This window comes from Salvelinus alpinus, chromosome 11 (genome assembly GCF_045679555.1).
Source record: "Salvelinus alpinus chromosome 11, SLU_Salpinus.1, whole genome shotgun sequence".
NCBI lineage: Eukaryota > Metazoa > Chordata > Actinopteri > Salmoniformes > Salmonidae > Salvelinus > Salvelinus alpinus.
The window spans coordinates 3,486,515-3,511,863 of NC_092096.1; the positions used below are offsets into that span (position 1 = coordinate 3,486,515).

At 45.5% G+C, this 25,349-nt stretch overlaps 1 protein-coding gene across 2 annotated transcripts in view; it reads right to left on the minus strand.

The window, feature by feature from the left end:
* arhgef39 (Rho guanine nucleotide exchange factor (GEF) 39) overlaps positions 1 to 25,349 on the minus strand; it is a 133,603-nt gene that overhangs the window by 56,299 nt on the left and 51,955 nt on the right. For both annotated transcript variants that reach the window (XR_011666768.1, XM_071331537.1), the window contains exon 6: positions 6,525 to 6,595. Coding sequence is in view for 1 of the 2 variants with exons in the window: in XM_071331537.1 (XP_071187638.1) it covers positions 6,525 to 6,595 (71 nt within the window). In the remaining variant the exon portion in view is untranslated. The remainder of the gene's footprint in view (positions 1 to 6,524; positions 6,596 to 25,349) is intronic.

The window sequence follows — 25,349 nt, forward strand, 5'->3', positions numbered from 1 at the left end:
AACCCAACGTTCTTCCTCTTGTTTTCTAAGTAGCGTTGCAACAACAGTCAGTCTACTACCTGAACGGCATCCTATTCCCTACATAGTGCACTACTCTTGACCAGAATGGCACCCTAATCCCTACGTAGTGCACTACTTTTGACCAGAATGGCACCCTAATCCCTACGTAGTGCACTACTTTTGACCAGAATGGCACCCTAATCCCTACGTAGTGCACTACTTTTGACCAGAATGGCACCCTAATCCCTACATAGTGCACTACTTTTGACCAGAATGGCACCCTAATCCCTACGTAGTGCACTATTTTTAACCAGAATTGCACCCGAATCCCTACGTAGTACAGTACTTTTGCCTGGGGGGGGGGCTCTGGTCTAAAGTAGTGCATTTGGGACGTGACCCAGCGTACGAACACGATGATGCTCGAGCCTCGAGGCGGTCCTCGTCTTTCTCCCCTCTACGATAGATGAAATAATCCCGTCCTAATTGGGCCCGCTTATCTTCACAACAAATTACAACGTTACGAAACCAAAAAGACCAAAACAAAGCCATCTGTGGGTTGGAGAGAGAGGCTGTTATATGGTTTCTGAATCTTCTTCATTAAATTTGTCTTTATTGTCTCTTTTTTAATAAAAACAACAACTTGGTAATTACAGTGCTGTTGCCTCAGATCAGTTTAGTTGTCGTGCATCCCAGCCGGCACCCTATTCCCTACCTAGTGCACTTCTTATGACCAGGGTCATATGCAAACCCATTACAGACTCAGCCTTCACATTAATAATACAAACATGAACACAATACTCATTCTGAGAACACTCTTCCTCTACATTGTGTTCTGTGTGTGAACACGTCAGTATTTCATTTATCAATTATGTTTAAATAGTAGGCAGTTAAAAAGGGGGCGCTTCGTGACGTTAACTTCTTCATATTCATATTTTGACAGGGGTTGGAGTGTTTTTAAGGGTGTGCGTTTGTGTCGAGTGGTTTGTGGTGGGTTGGTGGTTCACGGGGAGCATATTAAGAGGGCAGTGTGAGGTCACTTTAACACACACACACACACACACACACACACACACACACACACACACACACACACACACACACACACACACACACACACACACACACACACACACACACACACACACACACACACACACACACAGAGTGGCTGAGGAAAACTCTTGAAGTACGGCAATTACAACAATTCTAACCAACGCTGTTGATTCCACACAGAGAAAGACAAACAAAACAACAAGACAAACAAAACAACAAGAGGAGCATTAAAACAACAAAGCCTCCTGAGTCTTCTCTCAACTCGTTAGTTTGATAATCAGATACAATGTGATCCGTCTGGGGCTATTTCTAAATAATTCCCTTTACAATACAACCAGGATAACTAACTCAACTCAGATTATTCATCTTTTTATGAGAAAAGAACAGTTTAGAAAAGCAGCGCTAATGAGGGAGAGGGGAGGAAGAGGATGAAGGAAGAGGATGGAGGAGAGGAAAGAGGGGAGGAAGAAGGGAGAGGAGAGAAAGAGGAGAGGAGTGAGGGGAGAGGAGAGGAGAGAGGATGAGCAGAGGAAGAGGGGAAGAAGGGGAGAGGGATGGAGAAGAGGAAGAGGGGAAGACGAGGAGAGGGGAGGAGAGAGGGGAGGAAGAGGGGAGAGGGACAGAGGAGAGGAAGAGGATGGAGGAGAGAGGGGAGGAAGAGGGGATAGGAGAGGAGAGGAAGAGGAAGAGGGGAGGAAGAGGGGAGAGGAGAGGAAGAGGAGAGGAAGAGGGGAGAGGAGAGGAGAGGAAGAGGAGAGGAAGAGGGGAGGAAGAAGGGAGGAAGAAGGGAGAGGAAAAGGAGAGAGGAGAGGAAGAGGGGAGAGGAAGAGGGGAGAGAGGAGAGGAAGAGGGGAGAGAGGAAGAGAGGAGAGGAGAGGAAGAGGGGAGAGGAAGAGGGGAGAGAGGAGAGGAAGAGGGGAGAGAGGAGAGGGGAGAGGAAGAGGGGAGAGGAGAGGAAGAGGGGAGAGAGGAGAGGAAGAGGGGAGAGAGGAGAGGAAGAGGGGAGAGAGGAGAGGGGAGAGGAAGAGGGGAGGAAGAGGGGAGAGGAAGAGGGGAGGAAGAAGGGACAGGAAGAGGGGAGAGGAGAGGAAGAGGGGAGAGGAGAGGAAGAGGAAGAGGGGAGAGAGGAGAGGGGAGAGAGGAGAGGAAGAGGGGAGGAAGAAGGGACAGGAAGAGGGGAGAGGAGAGGAAGAGGGGAGAGGAAGAGGGGAGAGAGGAGAGGGGAGAGAGGAGAGGAAGAGGGGAGAGGAGAGGAAGAGGGGAGGAAGAAGGGAGAGGAAGAGGGGAGGAAGAGGGGAGGAAGAGGGGAGGAGAGGAGAGAGAGCATTCAGAGACGTACCTTCCTCTTACCAGTGAGCGGCTGTTTTCATTTGTAAGCAAAAGCAGCACGCAGCCAATGAAGATTTTAATTGATGCCCATAAATAATTCCTTGTGTACATTTGCGCTTAAGTCGGATTTGCTGTTTATTTGACGATTGGAATTAGTCATTATCGGGGTGGTGTGCTTCTGTTGATGTTGGAGATCAGATGAAGATTTTATTTATTAATATATCGCTCCGCTTAATATCCTCAGATCTGGTCCCCATTAATGAAGTTAAAATCCACATTGAGAATTTAGACGAACGTTGAGCATTGCCACAGTGCTGCTTTCATCCTATCCTCACAGAACAGTCTGTACTGGGCCCACCGCTATCTCCTCCCAGTCTGTACTGAGCACACGGCTATCTCCTCCCAGTCTGTACTGGGCCCACCGTTATCTCCTCCCAGTCTGTACTGGGCCCACCGCTATCTCCTCCCAGCCTGTACGGGGCCCACCGCTATCTCCTCCCAGCCTGTACTAAGGCCGCCGCTATCTCCTCCCAGTCTGTACTGGGCCCACCGCTATCTCCTCCCAGCCTGTACTGGGCCCACCGCTATCTCCTCCCAGCCTGTACTGGACCCACCGCTATCTCCTCCCAGCCTGTACTGGGCCCGCCGCTATCTCCTCCCAGCCTGTACTGGGCCCGCCGCTATCTCCTCCCAGTCTGTACTGGGCCCGCCGCTATCTCCTCCCAGCCTGTACTGGGCCCGCCGCTATCTCCTCCCAGTCTGTACTGGGCCCAACGCTATCTCCTCCCAGTCTGTACTGGGCCCGCCGCTATCTCCCAGTCTGTACTGGGCCCGCCGCTATCTCCTCCCAGTCTGTACTGGGCCCACCGCTATCTCCTCCCAGCCTGTACTGGGCCCACCGCTATCTCCTCCCAGTCTGTACTGGGCCCACCGTTATCTCCTCCCAGTCTGTACTGGGCCCACCGCTATCTCCTCCCAGCCTGTACGGGGCCCACCGCTATCTCCTCCCAGCCTGTACTAAGGCCGCCGCTATCTCCTCCCAGTCTGTACTGGGCCCACCGCTATCTCCTCCCAGCCTGTACTGGGCCCACCGCTATCTCCTCCCAGCCTGTACTGGACCCGCCGCTATCTCCTCCCAGCCTGTACTGGGCCCGCCGCTATCTCCTCCCAGCCTGTACTGGGCCCGCCGCTATCTCCTCCCAGTCTGTACTGGGCCCGCCGCTATCTCCTCCCAGCCTGTACTGGGCCCGCCGCTATCTCCTCCCAGTCTGTACTGGGCCCACCGCTATCTCCTCCCAGCCTGTACTGGGCCCACCGCTATCTCCTCCCAGTCTGTACTGGGCCCGCCGCTATCTCCTCCCAGCCTGTACTGAGCCTACTGCTATCTCCTCCCAGCCTGTACTGGGCCCGCCGCTATCTCCTCCCAGCCTGTACTGGGCCCACTGCTATCTCCTCCCAGTCTGTACTGAGCCCACTGCTATCTCCTCCCAGTCTGTACTGGGCCCACTGCTATCTCCTCCCAGCCTGTACTGGGCCCGCCGCTATCTCCTCCCAGTCTGTACTGGGCCCGCCGCTATCTCCTCCCAGCCTGTACTGGGCCCGCCGCTATCTCCTCCCAGTCTGTACTGGGCCCAACGCTATCTCCTCCCAGCCTGTACTGGGCCCGCCGCTATCTCCCAGTCTGTACTGGGCCCGCCGCTATCTCCTCCCAGTCTGTACTGGGCCCACCGCTATCTCCTCCCAGCCTGTACTGGGCCCACCGCTATCTCCTCCCAGTCTGTACTGGGCCCACCGTTATCTCCTCCCAGTCTGTACTGGGCCCACCGCTATCTCCTCCCAGCCTGTACGGGGCCCACCGCTATCTCCTCCCAGCCTGTACTAAGGCCGCCGCTATCTCCTCCCAGTCTGTACTGGGCCCACCGCTATCTCCTCCCAGCCTGTACTGGGCCCACCGCTATCTCCTCCCAGCCTGTACTGGACCCGCCGCTATCTCCTCCCAGCCTGTACTGGGCCCGCCGCTATCTCCTCCCAGCCTGTACTGGGCCCGCCGCTATCTCCTCCCAGTCTGTACTGGGCCCGCCGCTATCTCCTCCCAGCCTGTACTGGGCCCGCCGCTATCTCCTCCCAGTCTGTACTGGGCCCACCGCTATCTCCTCCCAGCCTGTACTGGGCCCACCGCTATCTCCTCCCAGTCTGTACTGGGCCCGCCGCTATCTCCTCCCAGCCTGTACTGAGCCTACTGCTATCTCCTCCCAGCCTGTACTGGGCCCGCCGCTATCTCCTCCCGGCCTGTACTGGGCCCACTGCTATCTCCTCCCAGTCTGTACTGGGCACACGGCTATCTCCTCCCAGTCTGTACTGGGCCCACTGCTATCTCCTCCCAGCCTGTACTGGGCCCGCCGCTATCTCCTCCCAGCCTGTACTGATCCCACTGCTATCTCCTCCTCCTCTGTCTGACAAGTAGTATGGAGCTGTGGCTTGGAGTATTGTTTCTTTATCCTATGAAATCCATTCCCAGTGAATTTAGTTTTTTCCCCTCCTGTTCAGATAAATTAGTCATTAGTCAAAATTATGTTCCCATCCTACATCCTAATATTACCAGGTTCTGACCACTAGATGGTGCTGTCCCAAGTGATAAAAAACTAAAATACAGTATATACACTTGAGGATGATAGTGAGATGAAGCATGAACATGCTAATACAGGTACCATTGGCTTGCATTGGATTTGTGCAACAAATGCTTATTTTTGTAAATGTTGTATTACCTGGAACAGCACCATCTAAAAATGGTCAGAACCTGGTAATATCAGGATGTATTGGCCTCATGCAGCGCGACACATCTCCTTCACATAGAGTTGATCAGGCTATTGATTGTGGCCTGTTGGAACGTTGTCCCACTCCTCTTCAATGGCTGTTGCGAAGTTGCTGGATATTGGCGGCAACTGGAACACACTGTCGTACACGTCGATCCAGAGCACCCCAAACATGCTCAATATGGGTGACATGTCTGGTGAGTATGCAGGCCATGGAAGAACTGGGACATTTTCAGCTTCCAGGAGTTGTGTACAGATCCTAGCGACATGGAGCCGTGCATTATCACGCTGAAACATGAGGTGATGGAGGAGGATGAACGGCACGACAACGGGCCTCAGGATCTCGTCACGGTACCTCTGAGCATTCAAATTGCCATCGATAAAATGAAATTGTGTTTGTTGTCCGTAGTTTATGCCTGCCTATACCATAACCCCACCGCTACCATGGGGCACTCTGTTCACAATGTTGACATCAGCAAACCGCTCGCCCACACGTGGTCTGTGGTTGTGAGGCCGGTTGGACATACTGACAAATTCTCAAAAACCACATTGGAGGTGAGGTGGCTTATGGTAGAGAAATGACATTTCTGTGATCTTTATTTTCAGCTTATGAAACATGGGACCAAAACTTTACACGTTGTGTTTATATTGTGTACGAACCCCCTTAAAAAATAAAAATGGCCAAATTCGGGTGCAATCGATGAGCATCAAATTTATAGTTCAACTAAACACATGTTTCAGCAACACTAAATATGATCTGTTTTCTAACTACGGCCTGGAACGACCAGACCCCTACGTAGTGCACTACCCTTAACCACGGCCCATAGGGCTCTCTGCCAAAGTAGTGAGCTACCCTTAACCACGGCCCATAGGACTCTCAGCAAAAGTAGTGCACTACCCTTAACCACGGCCCATAGGACTCTCTGCAAAAGTAGTGCACTACCCTTAACCACGGCCCATAGGGCTCTCTGCAAAAGTAGTGCACTACCCTTAACCACGGCCCATAGGGTTCTCCGCAAAAGTAGTGCACTATAAATTGGATAGGGTGCCATTTGGGACGCATACCGAAGTTTTCAGCGTTGAGACAGATCTCTTGACAACGAAAGACTATAAACAACGCTGAGGTTAATCCATCGATACTGTATTTACCTTGGAAGAATCGCAGTGCCCGAGTCCCAAATGACAGACACCTTATTCCCTATACGGTGATAGGGCCCTGGTCAAAAGTAGTGCACTAAATAGGTAAACAGGATGCCATTTGGGATGCAGGCACAGTGACTATTGAGCGAGCTGAGCAGTGCGTGCAGCAGGGAGATGAGAGACACTTACTTGAAAGCTGTTGGAACTCTGGGTAGTCCGGACTAGTGTTCTCTGACAGATCCCGTAAGAAATGCTTGTACCTGACAAAAGAGAAGACACACAGATAAAACAAGGTCAATGTGAACTCGGGAACACTTCTTAAATGTAAACAGTAAAACAACCACAAATCACAGAAAGTTTCGAGTAAACAGATCGGACAGGGCTTCGTCATTTAGATACAGTACTATTCAAGCAGCCAGACAGTAGGTAGGGTGTGTGTGTGTGTGTGTGTGTGTGTGTGTGTTCAGAGAAGACATTGGTTGTCAACCTCCTCTTTGACAACTTCCTCCTAACACCCAAGACCCGTCCTGTCAGTGTAAATGTTCAAACAGACACCAACTATTCTACAGTTAAATGTCTGGTTTAGTTTAATAACACCATTACAGGACTAGTTAAATGTCTGGTTTAGTTTAATAACACCATTACAGGACTAGTTAAATGTCTGGTTTAGTTTAATAACACCATTACAGGACTAGTTAAATGTCTGGTTTAGTTTAATAACACCATTACATGACTAGGTAAATGTCTGGTTTAGTTTAATAACACCATTACAGGACTAGTTAAATGTCTGGTTTAGTTTAATAACACCATTACAGGACTAGTTAAATGTCTGGTTTAGTTTAATAACACCATTACAGGACTAGTTAAATGTCTGGTTTAGTTTAATAACACCATTACAGGACTAGTTAAATGTCTGGTTTAGTTTAATAACACCATTACAGGACTAGTTAAATGTCTGGTTTAGTTTAATAACACCATTACATGACTAGTTAAATGTCTGGTTTAGTTTAATAACACCATTACAGGACTAGTTAAATGTCTGGTTTAGTTGAATAACACCATTACAGGACTAGTTAAATGTCTGGTTTAGTTGAATAACACCATTACAGGACTAGTTAAATGTCTGGTATAGTTTAATAACACCATTACATGACTAGTTAAATGTCTGGTTTAGTATAATAACACCATTACAGGACTAGGTAAATGTCTGGTTTAGTATAACACCATTACAGGACTAGTTAAATGTCTGGTTTAGTATAATAACACCATTACATGACTAGTTAAATGTCTGGTTTAGTTTAATAACACCATTACATGACTAGGTAAATGTCTGGTTTAGTTGAATAACACCATTACATGACTAGGTAAATGTCTGGTTTAGTTTAATAACACCATTACAGGACTAGGTAAATGTCTGGTTTAGTATAACACCATTACATGTAAAATATAGTAGCAGTGGAAAGTTCCACGCTGAGTGATAAAGTAGAGGCTTTTAATTCCTTTAACAGTAGTCTACACACCGCTGGAGGGCTTTACAGACTATTACAGTAGACTACACACCGCTGGAGGGCTTTACAGACTATTACAGTAGACTACACACCACTGTCTGAGCTGAGCACCGCTGGAGGGCTTTACAGACTATTACAGTAGACTACACACCGCTGGAGGGCTTTACAGACTATTACAGTAGACTACACACCGCTGGAGGGCTTTACAGACTATTACAGTAGACTACACACCGCTGGAGGGCTTTACAGACTATTACAGTAGACTACACACCACTGGAGGGCTTTACAGACTATTACAGTAGATTATACACCGCTGGAGGGCTTTACAGACTATTACAGTAGACTACACACCACTGGAGGGCTTTACAAAGTATTACAGTAGACTACACACCGCTGTCTGAGCTGAGCACCGCTGGAGGGCATTACAGACTATTTAATTCCCTTCATCTGAACACTGTCAGCAACAATCATGCATGTCAGCTCAGTGCACACAGCGTAACAGAGAACATAAAATATTTCACAATACATATTTGAGAATTGTCTGTATTAGTCCGTCATCTCCAAACCAGCCCCCCCCCACACCCAAACTCTCTAGAATCCATAAGACGGAAATCTGTCGCAGTGACGGAGAACGAAAGGAGAGGAGGAGAGGAAAGGAGAAAGAAGAGAGAGAGAGGAGGGAGAGAGGGAGAAAGAGAGAGAGGGGAAAAGAGAGAGAGGGAGAACGAGAGAGAGGGAGAACGAGAGAGAGGGAGAAAGAGAGAGAGGGAGAAAGAGAGAGAGGGAGAAAGAGAGAGGGAGAAAGAGAGAGAGAGAGAGGGAAAGAGAGGGGAAAAGAGGGGGAGAGAGAGGGGAAAAGAGAGGGAGAGAGAGGGGAAAAGAGAGGGAGAGAGAGGGGAAAAGAGAGGGGAAAGGGAGAGAGGGGGGAAGAGAGGGGAAAAGAGAGGGGAAAAGAGGGGGAAAGAGAGAGAGGGGAAAGGAGAGAGAGGTGGAAAGGAGAGAGGTGGAAAGAGAGAGAGGTGGAAAGAGAGAGAGGTGGAAAGAGAGAGAGGTGGAAAGAGAGAGAGGGAGAGAAAGAGAGAGAGGTGGAAAGACAGAGAGGTGGAAAGAGAGGGAGAGAGAGAGAAGGAGAAAGAGAGAGAGAGATGGAGAGAGAGGTGGGAGAGAGAGGGAGAGAGAGGAGAAAGATAGAGAGAGAGGAGAAAGAGAGAGAGAGGGGAGAAAGAGAGAGAGAGAGGGAGGGGGGGAAGAGAGAGAGAGAGGGAGGGGGGGAAGAGAGAGAGAGGGGGGGAAGAGAGAGAGAGGGGGGAAAGAGAGAGAGGGGGGGAAAGAGAGAGGGGGGAAGAGAGAGAGGGGGGGGGAGAGAGAGAGGGGGGGGAGAGAGAGAGGGGGGGGAGAGGGGGAAAGAGAGAGAGAGAGAGAGAGAAGAGTCTTAGTACGCTACACACACTCTTTCCTTCCTCTCTACCTGGTCAAGAGAAGTTCTGTTGTTCCACAGATACAGAGACAGGAGGCGTGTCTTTATTCAGGTGAACACAAGATGAGACAAAGCCTTCCGCACTAAGCTCTTAACACCGGGAGACGCTGAGGAACGCTGTTGGTTCATTACATGGAATTTACAACTGTTGTGTGTTAGTTTCACCTGAGTAAGAACACAACAGCTAGAACCCCATCTGTTGTAGACGGAGTTAAAGTAACAGAACAAACTAACAGGGGTTACGTAGGTGGGGGGGCAGTAAACAGAGGAACCCCACCAAGTCGTCACAGCTCAAAGCATTGTCGTGTTCATCCTAATAATGTCAAAACGGTCAGACGGTAGAACAGCAGCGTCAGCCGGCTTGTCGCCTTCTCAGGAAAAATAAAACAAGTCGTCAAAGAAAGAAGATTCCCCATTTAAAAAGTCCAGGATAAGTGCATTTTGATCCATTTGTGATACATTAAGAGTAACCTATCCCTTCTGAGAGGTCTGGAGACTTCACGGCAGCTTTCCAACGGCAGAAATCTTTACCCTGGCGTTTGGAGAGGGACAATGGGACCTTGGAAGTGCATTGACAATTTACATTGATTTCCACTGTCTGTCCCTCCCCGTCCCCCGCTACTCTCCCCCCCCCGTCTCCCCCTCTCTGTGTTGTCTGGTCTTGATTTTAAGAGACACACAGGTGCCAAAGAGGCCATTAGCCATGCTAGCAGACTGACTGCCATATTCCACCCCTGAAGTCGGCCATTAGCCATGCTAGCAGACTGACTGCCATATTCCACCCCTGAAGTCGGCCATTAGCCATGCTAGCAGACTGACTGCCATATTCCACCCCTGAAGTCGGCCATTAGCCATGCTAGCAGACTGACTGCCATATTCCACCCCTGAAGTCAGCCATTAGCCATGCTAGCAGACTGACTGCCATATTCCACCCCTGAAGTCGGCCATTAGCCATGCTAGCAGACTGACTGCCATATTCCACCCCTGAAGTCAGCCATTAGCCATGCTAGCAGACTGACTGCCATATGCCACCGCTGAAGTCAGCCATTAGCCATGCTAGCAGACTGACTGCCATATTCCACCCCTGAAGTCGGCCATTAGCCATGCTAGCAGACTGACTGCCATATTCCACCCCTGAAGTCGGCCATTAGCCATGCTAGCAGACTGACTGCCATATTCCACCCCTGAAGTCAGCCATTAGCCATGCTAGCAGACTGACTGCCATATTCCACCCCTGAAGTCGGCCATTAGCCATGCTAGCAGACTGACTGCCATATTCCACTCCAGAAGTCGGCCATTAGCCATGCTAGCAGACTGACTGCCATATTCCACCCCTGAAGTCAGCCATTAGCCATGCTAGCAGACTGACTGCCATATTCCACCCCTGAAGTCAGCCATTAGCCATGCTAGCAGACTGACTGCCATATTCCACCCCTGAAGTCGGCCATTAGCCATGCTAGCAGACTGACTGCCATATTCCACCCCTGAAGTCGGCCATTAGCCATGCTAGCAGACTGACTGCCATATTCCACCCCTGAAGTCAGCCATTAGCCATGCTAGCAGACTGACTGCCATATTCCACCCCTGAAGTCGGCCATTAGCCATGCTAGCAGACTGACTGCCATATTCCACTCCAGAAGTCGGCCATTAGCCATGCTAGCAGACTGACTGCCATATTCCACTCCTGAAGTCAGCCATTAGCCATGCTAGCAGACTGACTGCCATATGCCACCCCTGAAGTCAGCCATTAGCCATGCTAGCAGACTGACTGCCATATTCCACCCCTGAAGTCAGCCATTAGCCATGCTAGCAGACTGACTGCCATATGCCACCGCTGAAGTCAGCCATTGACCATGCTAGTGCCCAACGTAACTGACAGTTGGTGGCAGCAGTAGAAACTGTTATTTGTTAACAGCGGTGCCAATGTGACGTGAAAGGAAGGAGAATGACAACAGATACACTCTGTCTACAGGACAGCCATTTCTATTCCTCGACCCTGAATGATTCAGCAGGATTCATAATGAACACGTTTTTATTTTATCTTAAAAAGAAAAGTAATAACATTCACCTGACCAGTTATTTTCTCTGGAATGGTTGTCTGGTTCTTAAATGCAGCTCAAGTTGAAATCTGAAAGGTTCGCATCGCTTCACTTTTCAATGCACTCAAGGCTGCTAAAGGATGAAGGCTGCTGTGGTGGATGAGGGCTTAAAAACACAAACTGCTGGAACAAATGGATTAATAACATAGAAAATACAGTCGAAGGGGAAAAGAGACTGGGGGAAAAACAGACAGAAACTCCATTTATAAACTCTGGTATTGTATAAATATAACTAAATTGCAGCGCTACTACAGAGGCGAACTACAGTACTGATAAGTTACCACACCAGCAGTAAGCCTTGTCAATGCAAAGGGGAGAAAGAGCAACATTGTTTCAACTCATTAGGAAACTAAAAAGAAGAGAAAAAAACGAAACAAGAGTCCAATTAAAACCTCCTTCAATTAGCAGACACTTAATAAGAGAGAAATAATAACTCTACTCCTTTATTCTCTCATCTAGTAATAACAAATACATGACAGGATTTATCAGCAGCGGGAGCATGCCCTCATCCTTATTAGAGGGAGGGAGGGAGGGAGGGAGGGAGGGAGGGAGGGAGGGGAGGGATGTAATTAAAGAGACGGCGCTACAAAAAAGAAAGAGGGAGCGTTTCCTCCTCTCTAATGAGAGTTTATTACCCAGCATGCCCAAATAATGTAAAACAGAAACGCGCCCGTTTAGCCGCGCTGTCACGCTCATTAGCGGCTGAGCAAAGACAAGATAACGACGAGACAACAATAACATCATCTGAACCTGATTTATAACAGCTCACATATTCTAATGAAAAGGGGGAGAAGGAGAATGCTCGCAAATTTAGAAAGCAAGTGGTTGGGATCACTGTGTTGGCCTAGTTAGGGAGAATGTGGCGGTTGTGGCTACGGCGCTAATGCTAATCCCTTTTGTAATATGCAGATGATATGCAGATCGCTCTCTTTCCTATTCTCAGCAGACATGTTGGGTCATTCAGGCACTTCCACTCACGTCAGAAACGAAGAGAGAGAGGGAGAGAGGGAGAGAGGGAGAGAGCGAGAGAGGGAGAGAGCGAGAGAGGGAGAGAGCGCGAGAGAGAGCGGGAGCGAGAGAGCGAGCGAGAGGGAGAGAGGGAGAGAGGGAGAGAGAGAGCGAGAGAGAGAGAGAGAGAGAGAGAGAGAGAGAGAGAGAGAGAGAGAGAGAGCGAGAGAGAGAGAGAGAGAGAGAGAGAGAGAGAGAGCGCGAGAGAGGAGAGAGAGAGCGCGAGAGAGGAGAGAGAGAGCGCGAGAGAGGAGAGAGAGAGCGCGAGAGAGGAGAGAGAGAGCGCGAGAGAGGAGAGAGAGAGCGCGAGAGAGGAGAGAGAGAGCGCGAGAGAGGAGAGAGAGAGCGCGAGAGAGGAGAGAGAGAGCGAGAGAGAGCGAGAGAGAGGAGAGAGAGAGAGAGCGAGAGAGAGCGAGAGAGAGAGCGAGAGAGAGCGAGAGAGAGCGAGAGAGAGCGAGAGCGAGAGAGAGCGAGAGAGAGAGAGAGAGAGAGAGAGAGCGAGAGAGAGCGAGAGAGAGCGAGAGAGCGAGAGAGAGAGAGAGAGAGAGCGAGAGAGCGAGAGAGCGAGAGAGAGAGAGAGAGCGAGCGAGCGAGTGCGAGAGAGCGAGAGAGAGAGAGAGACACACAGAGAGAGAGAGAGATGGAGTGGGAGAGAGGGAGAGCGAGACAGAGACACACAAAGAGAGAGACAGAGAGAGAGAATAAAGTCGAATTATTTGCCTTTTAATACGTTACATTAAAGATTCAGAATTGTAATTAAGAGACAACAGGCACCGTCAGCCTATAACACGGGTTAATGAACACGCCACAGACCGCTGCTTCATTTCTACCACTAATAGCTTCAAAGGGAAAGAAAGAACCAAGGAAATGAACACAGAACATCTCAATGTAGTACTGGGAGGCATAGTGTGTGTGTGTGTGTGTGTGTGTGTGTGTGTGTGTGTGTGTGTGTGTGTGTGTGTGTGTGTGTGTGTGTGTGTGTGTGTGTGTGTGTGTGTGTGTGTGTGTGTGTGTGTGTGTGTGTGTGTGTGTGTGTGTGTGTGTGTGTGTGTGTGTGTGTCGAGATACACTCTTCTCTCTAAACTTTCAACAATTAAAAGGGAATATGAAGTGATTGTAAAGAGATCTTATCTCCCTCCCTGAATGGGTGAGTGTGTAATAGGGATGAGATGAAAGAAAATTATTATTATAATAATATATATACAGAGTCAATGTGGAGGTTATATACAGGGGGTACTGGTACAGAGTCAATGTGGAGGCTATATACAGGGGGTACCGGTACAGAGTCAATGTGGAGGCTATATACAGGGGGTACCGGTACAGAGTCAATGTGGAGGCTATATACAGGGGGTACCGGTACAGAGTCAATGTGGAGGCTATATACAGGGGGTACTGGTACAGAGTCAATGTGGAGGCTATATACAGGGGGTACCGGTACAGAGTCAATGTGGAGGCTATATACAGGGGGTACCGGTAAAGAGTCAATGTGGAGGCTATATACAGGGGGTACCGGTACAGAGTCAATGTGGAGGCTATATACAGGGGGTACCGGTACAGAGTCAATGTGGAGGCTATATACAGGGGGTACCGGTACAGAGTCAATGTGGAGGCTATATACAGGGGGTACCGGTACAGAGTTAATGTGGAGGCTATATACAGGGGGTACCGGTACAGAGTCAATGTGGAGGCTATATACAGGGGGTACCGGTACAGAGTCAATGTGGAGGCTATATACAGGGGGTACCGGTACATAGTCAGTGTGGAGGCTATATACAGGGGGTACCGGTACAGAGTCAATGTGGAGGCTATATACAGGGGGGAGAACAAGTATTTGATACACTGCCGATTTTGCAGGTTTTCCTACTTACAAAGCATGTAGAGGTCTGTAATTTTTATCATAGGTACACATCAACTGCGAGAGACGGAATCTAAAACAAAAATCCAGAAAATCACATTGCATGATTTTTAAGTAATTAATTTGCATTTTATTGCATGACATAAGTATTTGATACATCAGAAAAGCAGAACTTAATATTTGGTACAGAAACCTTTGTTTGCAATTACAGAGATCATACGTTTCCTGTAGTTCTTGACCAGGTTTGCACACACTGCAGCAGGGATTTTGGCCCACTCCACCATACAGACCTTCTCCAGATCCTTCAGGTTTCGGGGCTGTCGCTGGGCAATACGGAGTTTCAGCTCCCTCCAAAGATGTTCTATTGGGTTCAGGTCTGGAGACTGGCTAGGCCACTCCAGGACCTTGAGATGCTTCTTACGGAGCCACTCCTTAGTTGCCCTGGCTGTGTGTTTCGGGTCGTTGTCATGCTGGAAGACCCAGCCGCGACCCATCTTCAATGCTCTTACTGAGGGAAGGAGGTTGTTGGCCAAGATCTCGCGACACATGGCCCCATCCATCCTCCCCTCAATACGGTGCAGTCGTCCTGTCCCCTTTGCAGAAAAGCATCCCCAAAGAATGATGTTTCCACCTCCATGCTTCACGGTTGGGATGGTGTTCTTGGGGTTGTACTCATCCTTCTTCTTCCTCCAAACACGGCGAGTTTAGACCAAAAAGCTCTATTTTTGTCTCATCAGACCACATGACCTTCTCCCATTCCTCCTCTGGATCATCCAGATGGTCATTGGCAAACTTCAGACAGGCCTGGACATGCGCTGGCTTGAGCAGGGGGACCTTGCGTGCGCTGCAGGATTTTAATCCATGACGGCGTAGTGTGTTACTAATGGTTTTCTTTGAGACTGTGGTCCCAGCTCTCTTCAGGTCATTGACCAGGTCCTGCCGTGTAGTTCTGGGCTGATCCCTCACCTTCCTCATGATCATTGATGCCCCACGAGGTGAGATCTTGCACGCTTTCCTTTCAATATGTTAATGAAGATTCTTTCAAAAGCACAACAAAGTATTCATCCAAACAATGACTCCTTGACCCCGTCACTGGCAGCAACAGGAACTTTTTGAAGATGAAAGCATCACGTCCTATCACAATACATGATATACCATCACAGCCTATCACAATACACGCTATACCATCATGTCCTATCACAATACATGATTTAACATCACGTCCTATCACAATACACGCTATACCATCATGTCCTATCACAATACATGATTTAACATCACGTCCTATCACAATACACGCTATACCATCATGTCCTATCACAATACATGATTTAACATCACGTCCTATCACAATACACGCTATACCATCATGTCCTATCACAATACATGATTTAACATCACGTCCTATCACAATACATATAACATCACGTCCTTTCACAACGCATGATACCATCACGTCCTATCACAACACATGATATACCATCACGTCCTATCACAACACATGATATACCATCACGTCCTATCACAACACATGATATACCATCACGTCCTATCACAACACATGCTATAACATCACATCCTATCACAATACATGATATACCATCACGTCCTATCACAACACATGATATAACATCACGTCCTATCACAATACATGATATACCATCACGTCCTATCACAATACATGATATACCATCACGTCCTATCACAACACATGATATAACATCACGTCCTATCACAATACATGATATACCATCACGTCCTATCACAATACATGATATACCATCACGTCCTATCACAATACATGATATACAATCATGTCCTATCACAACACATGATATACCATCACGTCCTATCACAATACATGATATACCATCACGTCCTATCACAATACACGCTATAACATCATGTCCTATCACAACACATGATATACAATCACGTCCTATCACAATACATGATATACCATCATGTCCTATCACAATACATGATATACCATCACGTCCTACCACAATACATGATATACCATCACGTCCTACCACAATACATGATATAACATCATGTCCTATCACAACACATGATATACAATCATGTCCTATCACAATACATGATATACCATCATGTCCTATCACAATACATGATATACCATCACGTCCTATCACAATACATGATATACCATCATGTCCTATCACAATACATGATATACCATCACGTCCTATCACAATACATGATTTAACATCACGTCCTATCACAACGCACGCTATAACATCATGTCCTATCACAATACACGCTATAACATCATGTCCTATCACAACACATGATATAACACGACGGCCTATCACAATACACGCTATAACATCACGTCCTATCACAACGCACGCTATAACATCATGTCCTATCACAACACATGATATAACACGACGGCCTATCACAACGCATGATTCAACATCACGTCCTATCACAACGCACGCTATAACATCACATCCTATCACAACGCACGATTCAACATCACGTCCTATCACAACGCACGCTATAACATCACGTCCTATCACAACGCACGCTATAACATCACGTCCTATCACAACGCACGCTATAACATCACGTCCTATCACAACGCACGCTATAACATCACGTCCTATCACAACGCACTTTATAACATCACGTCCTATCACAACGCACGCTATAACATCACGTCCTATCACAACGCACGCTATAACATCACGTCCTATCACAACGCACGCTATAACATCACGTCCTATCACAACGCATGATATACCATCACGTCCTATCACAACGCATGATATACCATCACGTCCTATCACAACACATGATATAACATCACGTCCTATCACAACACATGATATAACATCACGTCCTATCACAACGCATGATATACCATCACGTCCTATCACAACACATGCTATAACATCACATCCTATCACAACACATGCTATAACATCACGTCCTATCACAACACAAGATATAACATCACGTCCTATCACAACGCATGATATACCATCACGTCCTATCACAACACATGCTATAACATCACGTCCTATCACAACACATGCTATAACATCACGTCCTATCACAACACACGCTATAACATCACGTCCTATCACAACACATGATATACCATCACGTCCTATCACAACACATGATATACCATCACGTCCTATCACAACACACGCTATAACATCACGTCCTATCACAACACATGATATAACATCACGTCCTATCACAACACATGATATAACATCACGCCCTATCACAACACATGATATAACATCACGCCCTATCACAACACATGATAACATCACGTCCTATCACAATACACGCTATAACATCACGTCCTTTCACAACGCATGATATACCATCACGTCCTATCACAACACATGATATACCATCACGTCCTATCACAACACATGATATACCATCACGTCCTATCACAACACATGATATACCATCACGTCCTATCACAACACATGATATACCATCACGTCCTATCACAACACATGATATACCATCACGTCCTATCACAACACATGATATACCATCACGTCCTATCACAACACATGCTATACCATCACGTCCTATCACAACACATGCTATAACATCACATCCTATCACAACACATGATATACCATCACGTCCTATCACAACACATGATATAACATCACGTCCTATCACAACACATGATATACCATCACGTCCTATCACAACACATGATATACCATCACGTCCTATCACAACACATGATATAACATCACGTCCTATCACAACACATGATATACCATCACGTCCTATCACAACACATGATATACCATCACGTCCTATCACAACACATGATATAACATCACGTCCTATCACAACACACGCTATAACATCACGTCCTATCACAACACACGATATAACATCACGTCCTATCACAACACATGATATAACATCACGCCCTATCACAACACATGATATAACATCACGCCCTATCACAACACATGATAACATCACGTCCTATCACAATACACGCTATAACATCACGTCCTTTCACAACGCATGATATACCATCACGTCCTATCACAACACATGATATACCATCACGTCCTATCACAACACATGATATACCATCACGTCCTATCACAACACATGATATACCATCACGTCCTATCACAACACATGCTATAACATCACATCCTATCACAACACATGATATACCATCACGTCCTATCACAACACATGATATAACATCACGTCCTATCACAACACATGATATACCATCACGTCCTATCACAACACATGATATACCATCACGTCCTATCACAACACATGATATAACATCACGTCCTATCACAACACATGATATACCATCACGTCCTATCACAATACATGATATACCATCACGTCCTATCACAATACACGCTATAACATCATGTCCTATCACAACACATGATATACCATCACGTCCTATCACAATACATGATATACCATCACGTCCTATCACAATACACGCTATAACATCATGTCCTATCACAACACATGATATACAATCACGTCCTATCACAATACATGATATACCATCATGTCCTATCACAATACATGATATACCATCACGTCCTATCACAATACATGATATACCATCACGTCCTATCACAATACACGCTATAACATCATGTCCTATCACAACACATGATATACAATCATGTCCTATCACAATACATGATATACCATCATGTCCTATCACAATACATGATATACCATCACGTCCTATCACAATACATGATATACCATCACGTCCTACCACAATACATGATATACCATCACGTCCTATCACAATACATGATTTAACATCACGTCCTATCACAACGCACGCTATAACATCATGTCCTATCACAATACACGCTATAACATCATGTCCTATCACAACACATGATATAACACGACGGCCTATCACAATACACGCTATAACATCACGTCCTATCACAACGCACGCTATAACATCATGTCCTATCACAACACATGATATAACACGACGGCCTATCACAACGCATGATTCAACATCACGTCCTATCACAACGCACGCTATAACATCACATCCTATCACAACGCACGATTCAACATCACGTCCTATCACAACGCACGCTATAACATCACGTCCTATCACAACGCACGCTATAACATCACGTCCTATCACAACGCACGCTATAACATCACGTCCTATCACAACGCACGCTATAACATCACGTCCTATCACAACGCACTTTATAACATCACGTCCTATCACAACGCACGCTATAACATCACGTCCTATCACAACGCACGCTATAACATCACGTCCTATCACAACGCACGCTATAACATCACGTCCTATCACAACGCATGATATACCATCACGTCCTATCACAACGCATGATATACCATCACGTCCTATCACAACACATGATATAACATCACGTCCTATCACAACGCATGATATACCATCACGTCCTATCACAACACATGCTATAACATCACATCCTATCACAACACATGCTATAACATCACGTCCTATCACAACACAAGATATAACATCACGTCCTATCACAACGCATGATATACCATCACGTCCTATCACAACACATGCTATAACATCACGTCCTATCACAACACATGCTATAACATCACGTCCTATCACAACACACGCTATAACATCACGTCCTATCACAACACATGATATACCATCACGTCCTATCACAACACATGATATACCATCACGTCCTATCACAACACACGCTATAACATCACGTCCTATCACAACACATGATATAACATCACGTCCTATCACAACACATGATATAACATCACGCCCTATCACAACACATGATATAACATCACGCCCTATCACAACACATGATAACATCACGTCCTATCACAATACACGCTATAACATCACGTCCTTTCACAACGCATGATATACCATCACGTCCTATCACAACACATGATATACCATCACGTCCTATCACAACACATGATATACCATCACGTCCTATCACAACACATGATATACCATCACGTCCTATCACAACACATGATATACCATCACGTCCTATCACAACACATGATATACCATCACGTCCTATCACAACACATGATATACCATCACGTCCTATCACAACACATGCTATACCATCACGTCCTATCACAACACATGCTATAACATCACATCCTATCACAACACATGATATACCATCACGTCCTATCACAACACATGATATAACATCACGTCCTATCACAACACATGATATACCATCACGTCCTATCACAACACATGATATACCATCACGTCCTATCACAACACATGATATAACATCACGTCCTATCACAACACATGATATACCATCACGTCCTATCACAACACATGATATACCATCACGTCCTATCACAACACATGATATAACATCACGTCCTATCACAACACATGATATACCATCACGTCCTATCACAACACATGATATACCATCACGTCCTATCACAACACATGATATAACATCACGTCCTATCACAACACACGCTATAACATCACGTCCTATCACAACACACGATATAACATCACGTCCTATCACAACACATGATATAACATCACGCCCTATCACAACACATGATATAACATCACGCCCTATCACAACACATGATAACATCACGTCCTATCACAATACACGCTATAACATCACGTCCTTTCACAACGCATGATATACCATCACGTCCTATCACAACACATGATATACCATCACGTCCTATCACAACACATGATATACCATCACGTCCTATCACAACACATGATATACCATCACGTCCTATCACAACACATGCTATAACATCACATCCTATCACAACACATGATATACCATCACGTCCTATCACAACACATGATATAACATCACGTCCTATCACAACACATGATATACCATCACGTCCTATCACAACACATGATATACCATCACGTCCTATCACAACACATGATATAACATCACGTCCTATCACAACACATGATATACCATCACGTCCTATCACAATACATGATATACCATCACGTCCTATCACAATACACGCTATAACATCATGTCCTATCACAACACATGATATACCATCACGTCCTATCACAATACATGATATACCATCACGTCCTATCACAATACACGCTATAACATCATGTCCTATCACAACACATGATATACAATCACGTCCTATCACAATACATGATATACCATCATGTCCTATCACAATACATGATATACCATCACGTCCTATCACAATACATGATATACCATCACGTCCTATCACAATACACGCTATAACATCATGTCCTATCACAACACATGATATACAATCATGTCCTATCACAATACATGATATACCATCATGTCCTATCACAATACATGATATACCATCACGTCCTATCACAATACATGATATACCATCATGTCCTATCACAATACATGATATACCATCACGTCCTATCACAATACATGATATAACATCATGTCCTATCACAACACATGATATAACACGACGGCCTATCACAATACACGCTATAACATCACGTCCTATCACAACGCACGCTATAACATCATGTCCTATCACAACACATGATATAACACGACGGCCTATCACAACGCATGATTCAACATCACGTCCTATCACAACGCACGCTATAACATCACATCCTATCACAACGCACGATTCAACATCACGTCCTATCACAACGCACGCTATAACATCACGTCCTATCACAACGCACGCTATAACATCACGTCCTATCACAACGCACGCTATAACATCACGTCCTATCACAACGCACGCTATAACATCACGTCCTATCACAACGCACTTTATAACATCACGTCCTATCACAACGCACGCTATAACATCACGTCCTATCACAACGCACGCTATAACATCACGTCCTATCACAACGCACGCTATAACATCACGTCCTATCACAACGCATGATATACCATCACGTCCTATCACAACGCATGATATACCATCACGTCCTATCACAACACATGATATAACATCACGTCCTATCACAACGCATGATATACCATCACGTCCTATCACAACACATGCTATAACATCACATCCTATCACAACACATGCTATAACATCACGTCCTATCACAACACAAGATATAACATCACGTCCTATCACAACGCATGATATACCATCACGTCCTATCACAACACATGCTATAACATCACGTCCTATCACAACACATGCTATAACATCACGTCCTATCACAACACACGCTATAACATCACGTCCTATCACAACACATGATATACCATCACGTCCTATCACAACACATGATATACCATCACGTCCTATCACAACACACGCTATAACATCACGTCCTATCACAACACATGATATAACATCACGTCCTATCACAACACATGATATAACATCACGCCCTATCACAACACATGATATAACATCACGCCCTATCACAACACATGATAACATCACGTCCTATCACAATACACGCTATAACATCACGTCCTTTCACAACGCATGATATACCATCACGTCCTATCACAACACATGATATACCATCACGTCCTATCACAACACATGATATACCATCACGTCCTATCACAACACATGATATACCATCACGTCCTATCACAACACATGATATACCATCACGTCCTATCACAACACATGATATACCATCACGTCCTATCACAACACATGATATACCATCACGTCCTATCACAACACATGCTATACCATCACGTCCTATCACAACACATGCTATAACATCACATCCTATCACAACACATGATATACCATCACGTCCTATCACAACACATGATATAACATCACGTCCTATCACAACACATGATATACCATCACGTCCTATCACAACACATGATATACCATCACGTCCTATCACAACACATGATATAACATCACGTCCTATCACAACACATGATATACCATCACGTCCTATCACAACACATGATATACCATCACGTCCTATCACAACACACGATATAACATCACGTCCTATCACAACACACGCTATAACATCACGTCCTATCACAACACACGATATAACATCACGTCCTATCACAACACATGATATAACATCACGCCCTATCACAACACATGATATAACATCACGCCCTATCACAACACATGATAACATCACGTCCTATCACAATACACGCTATAACATCACGTCCTTTCACAACGCATGATATACCATCACGTCCTATCACAACACATGATATACCATCACGTCCTATCACAACACATGATATACCATCACGTCCTATCACAACACATGATATACCATCACGTCCTATCACAACACATGCTATAACATCACATCCTATCACAACACATGATATACCATCACGTCCTATCACAACACATGATATAACATCACGTCCTATCACAACACATGATATACCATCACGTCCTATCACAACACATGATATACCATCACGTCCTATCACAACACATGATATAACATCACGTCCTATCACAACACATGATATACCATCACGTCCTATCACAACACATGATATACCATCACGTCCTATCACAACACATGATATAACATCACGTCCTATCACAACGCATGATATACCATCACGTCCTATCACAACACATGCTATAACATCACGTCCTATCACAACACATGCTATAACATCACGTCCTATCACAACACACGCTATAACATCACGTCCTATCACAACACATGATATACCATCACGTCCTATCACAACACATGATATACCATCACGTCCTATCACAACACACGCTATAACATCACGTCCTATCACAACACATGATATAACATCACGTCCTATCACAACACATGATATAACATCACGCCCTATCACAACACATGATATAACATCACGCCCTATCACAACACATGATAACATCACGTCCTATCACAATACACGCTATAACATCACGTCCTTTCACAACGCATGATATACCATCACGTCCTATCACAACACATGATATACCATCACGTCCTATCACAACACATGATATACCATCACGTCCTATCACAACACATGATATACCATCACGTCCTATCACAACACATGATATACCATCACGTCCTATCACAACACATGATATACCATCACGTCCTATCACAACACATGATATACCATCACGTCCTATCACAACACATGCTATACCATCACGTCCTATCACAACACATGCTATAACATCACATCCTATCACAACACATGATATACCATCACGTCCTATCACAACACATGATATAACATCACGTCCTATCACAACACATGATATACCATCACGTCCTATCACAACACATGATATACCATCACGTCCTATCACAACACATGATATAACATCACGTCCTATCACAACACATGATATACCATCACGTCCTATCACAACACATGATATACCATCACGTCCTATCACAACACACGATATAACATCACGTCCTATCACAACACACGCTATAACATCACGTCCTATCACAACACACGATATAACATCACGTCCTATCACAACACATGATATAACATCACGCCCTATCACAACACATGATATAACATCACGCCCTATCACAACACATGATAACATCACGTCCTATCACAATACACGCTATAACATCACGTCCTTTCACAACGCATGATATACCATCACGTCCTATCACAACACATGATATACCATCACGTCCTATCACAACACATGATATACCATCACGTCCTATCACAACACATGATATACCATCACGTCCTATCACAACACATGCTATAACATCACATCCTATCACAACACATGATATACCATCACGTCCTATCACAACACATGATATAACATCACGTCCTATCACAACACATGATATACCATCACGTCCTATCACAACACATGATATACCATCACGTCCTATCACAACACATGATATAACATCACGTCCTATCACAACACATGATATACCATCACGTCCTATCACAACACATGATATACCATCACGTCCTATCACAACACATGATATAACATCACGTCCTATCACAACACATGATATACCAT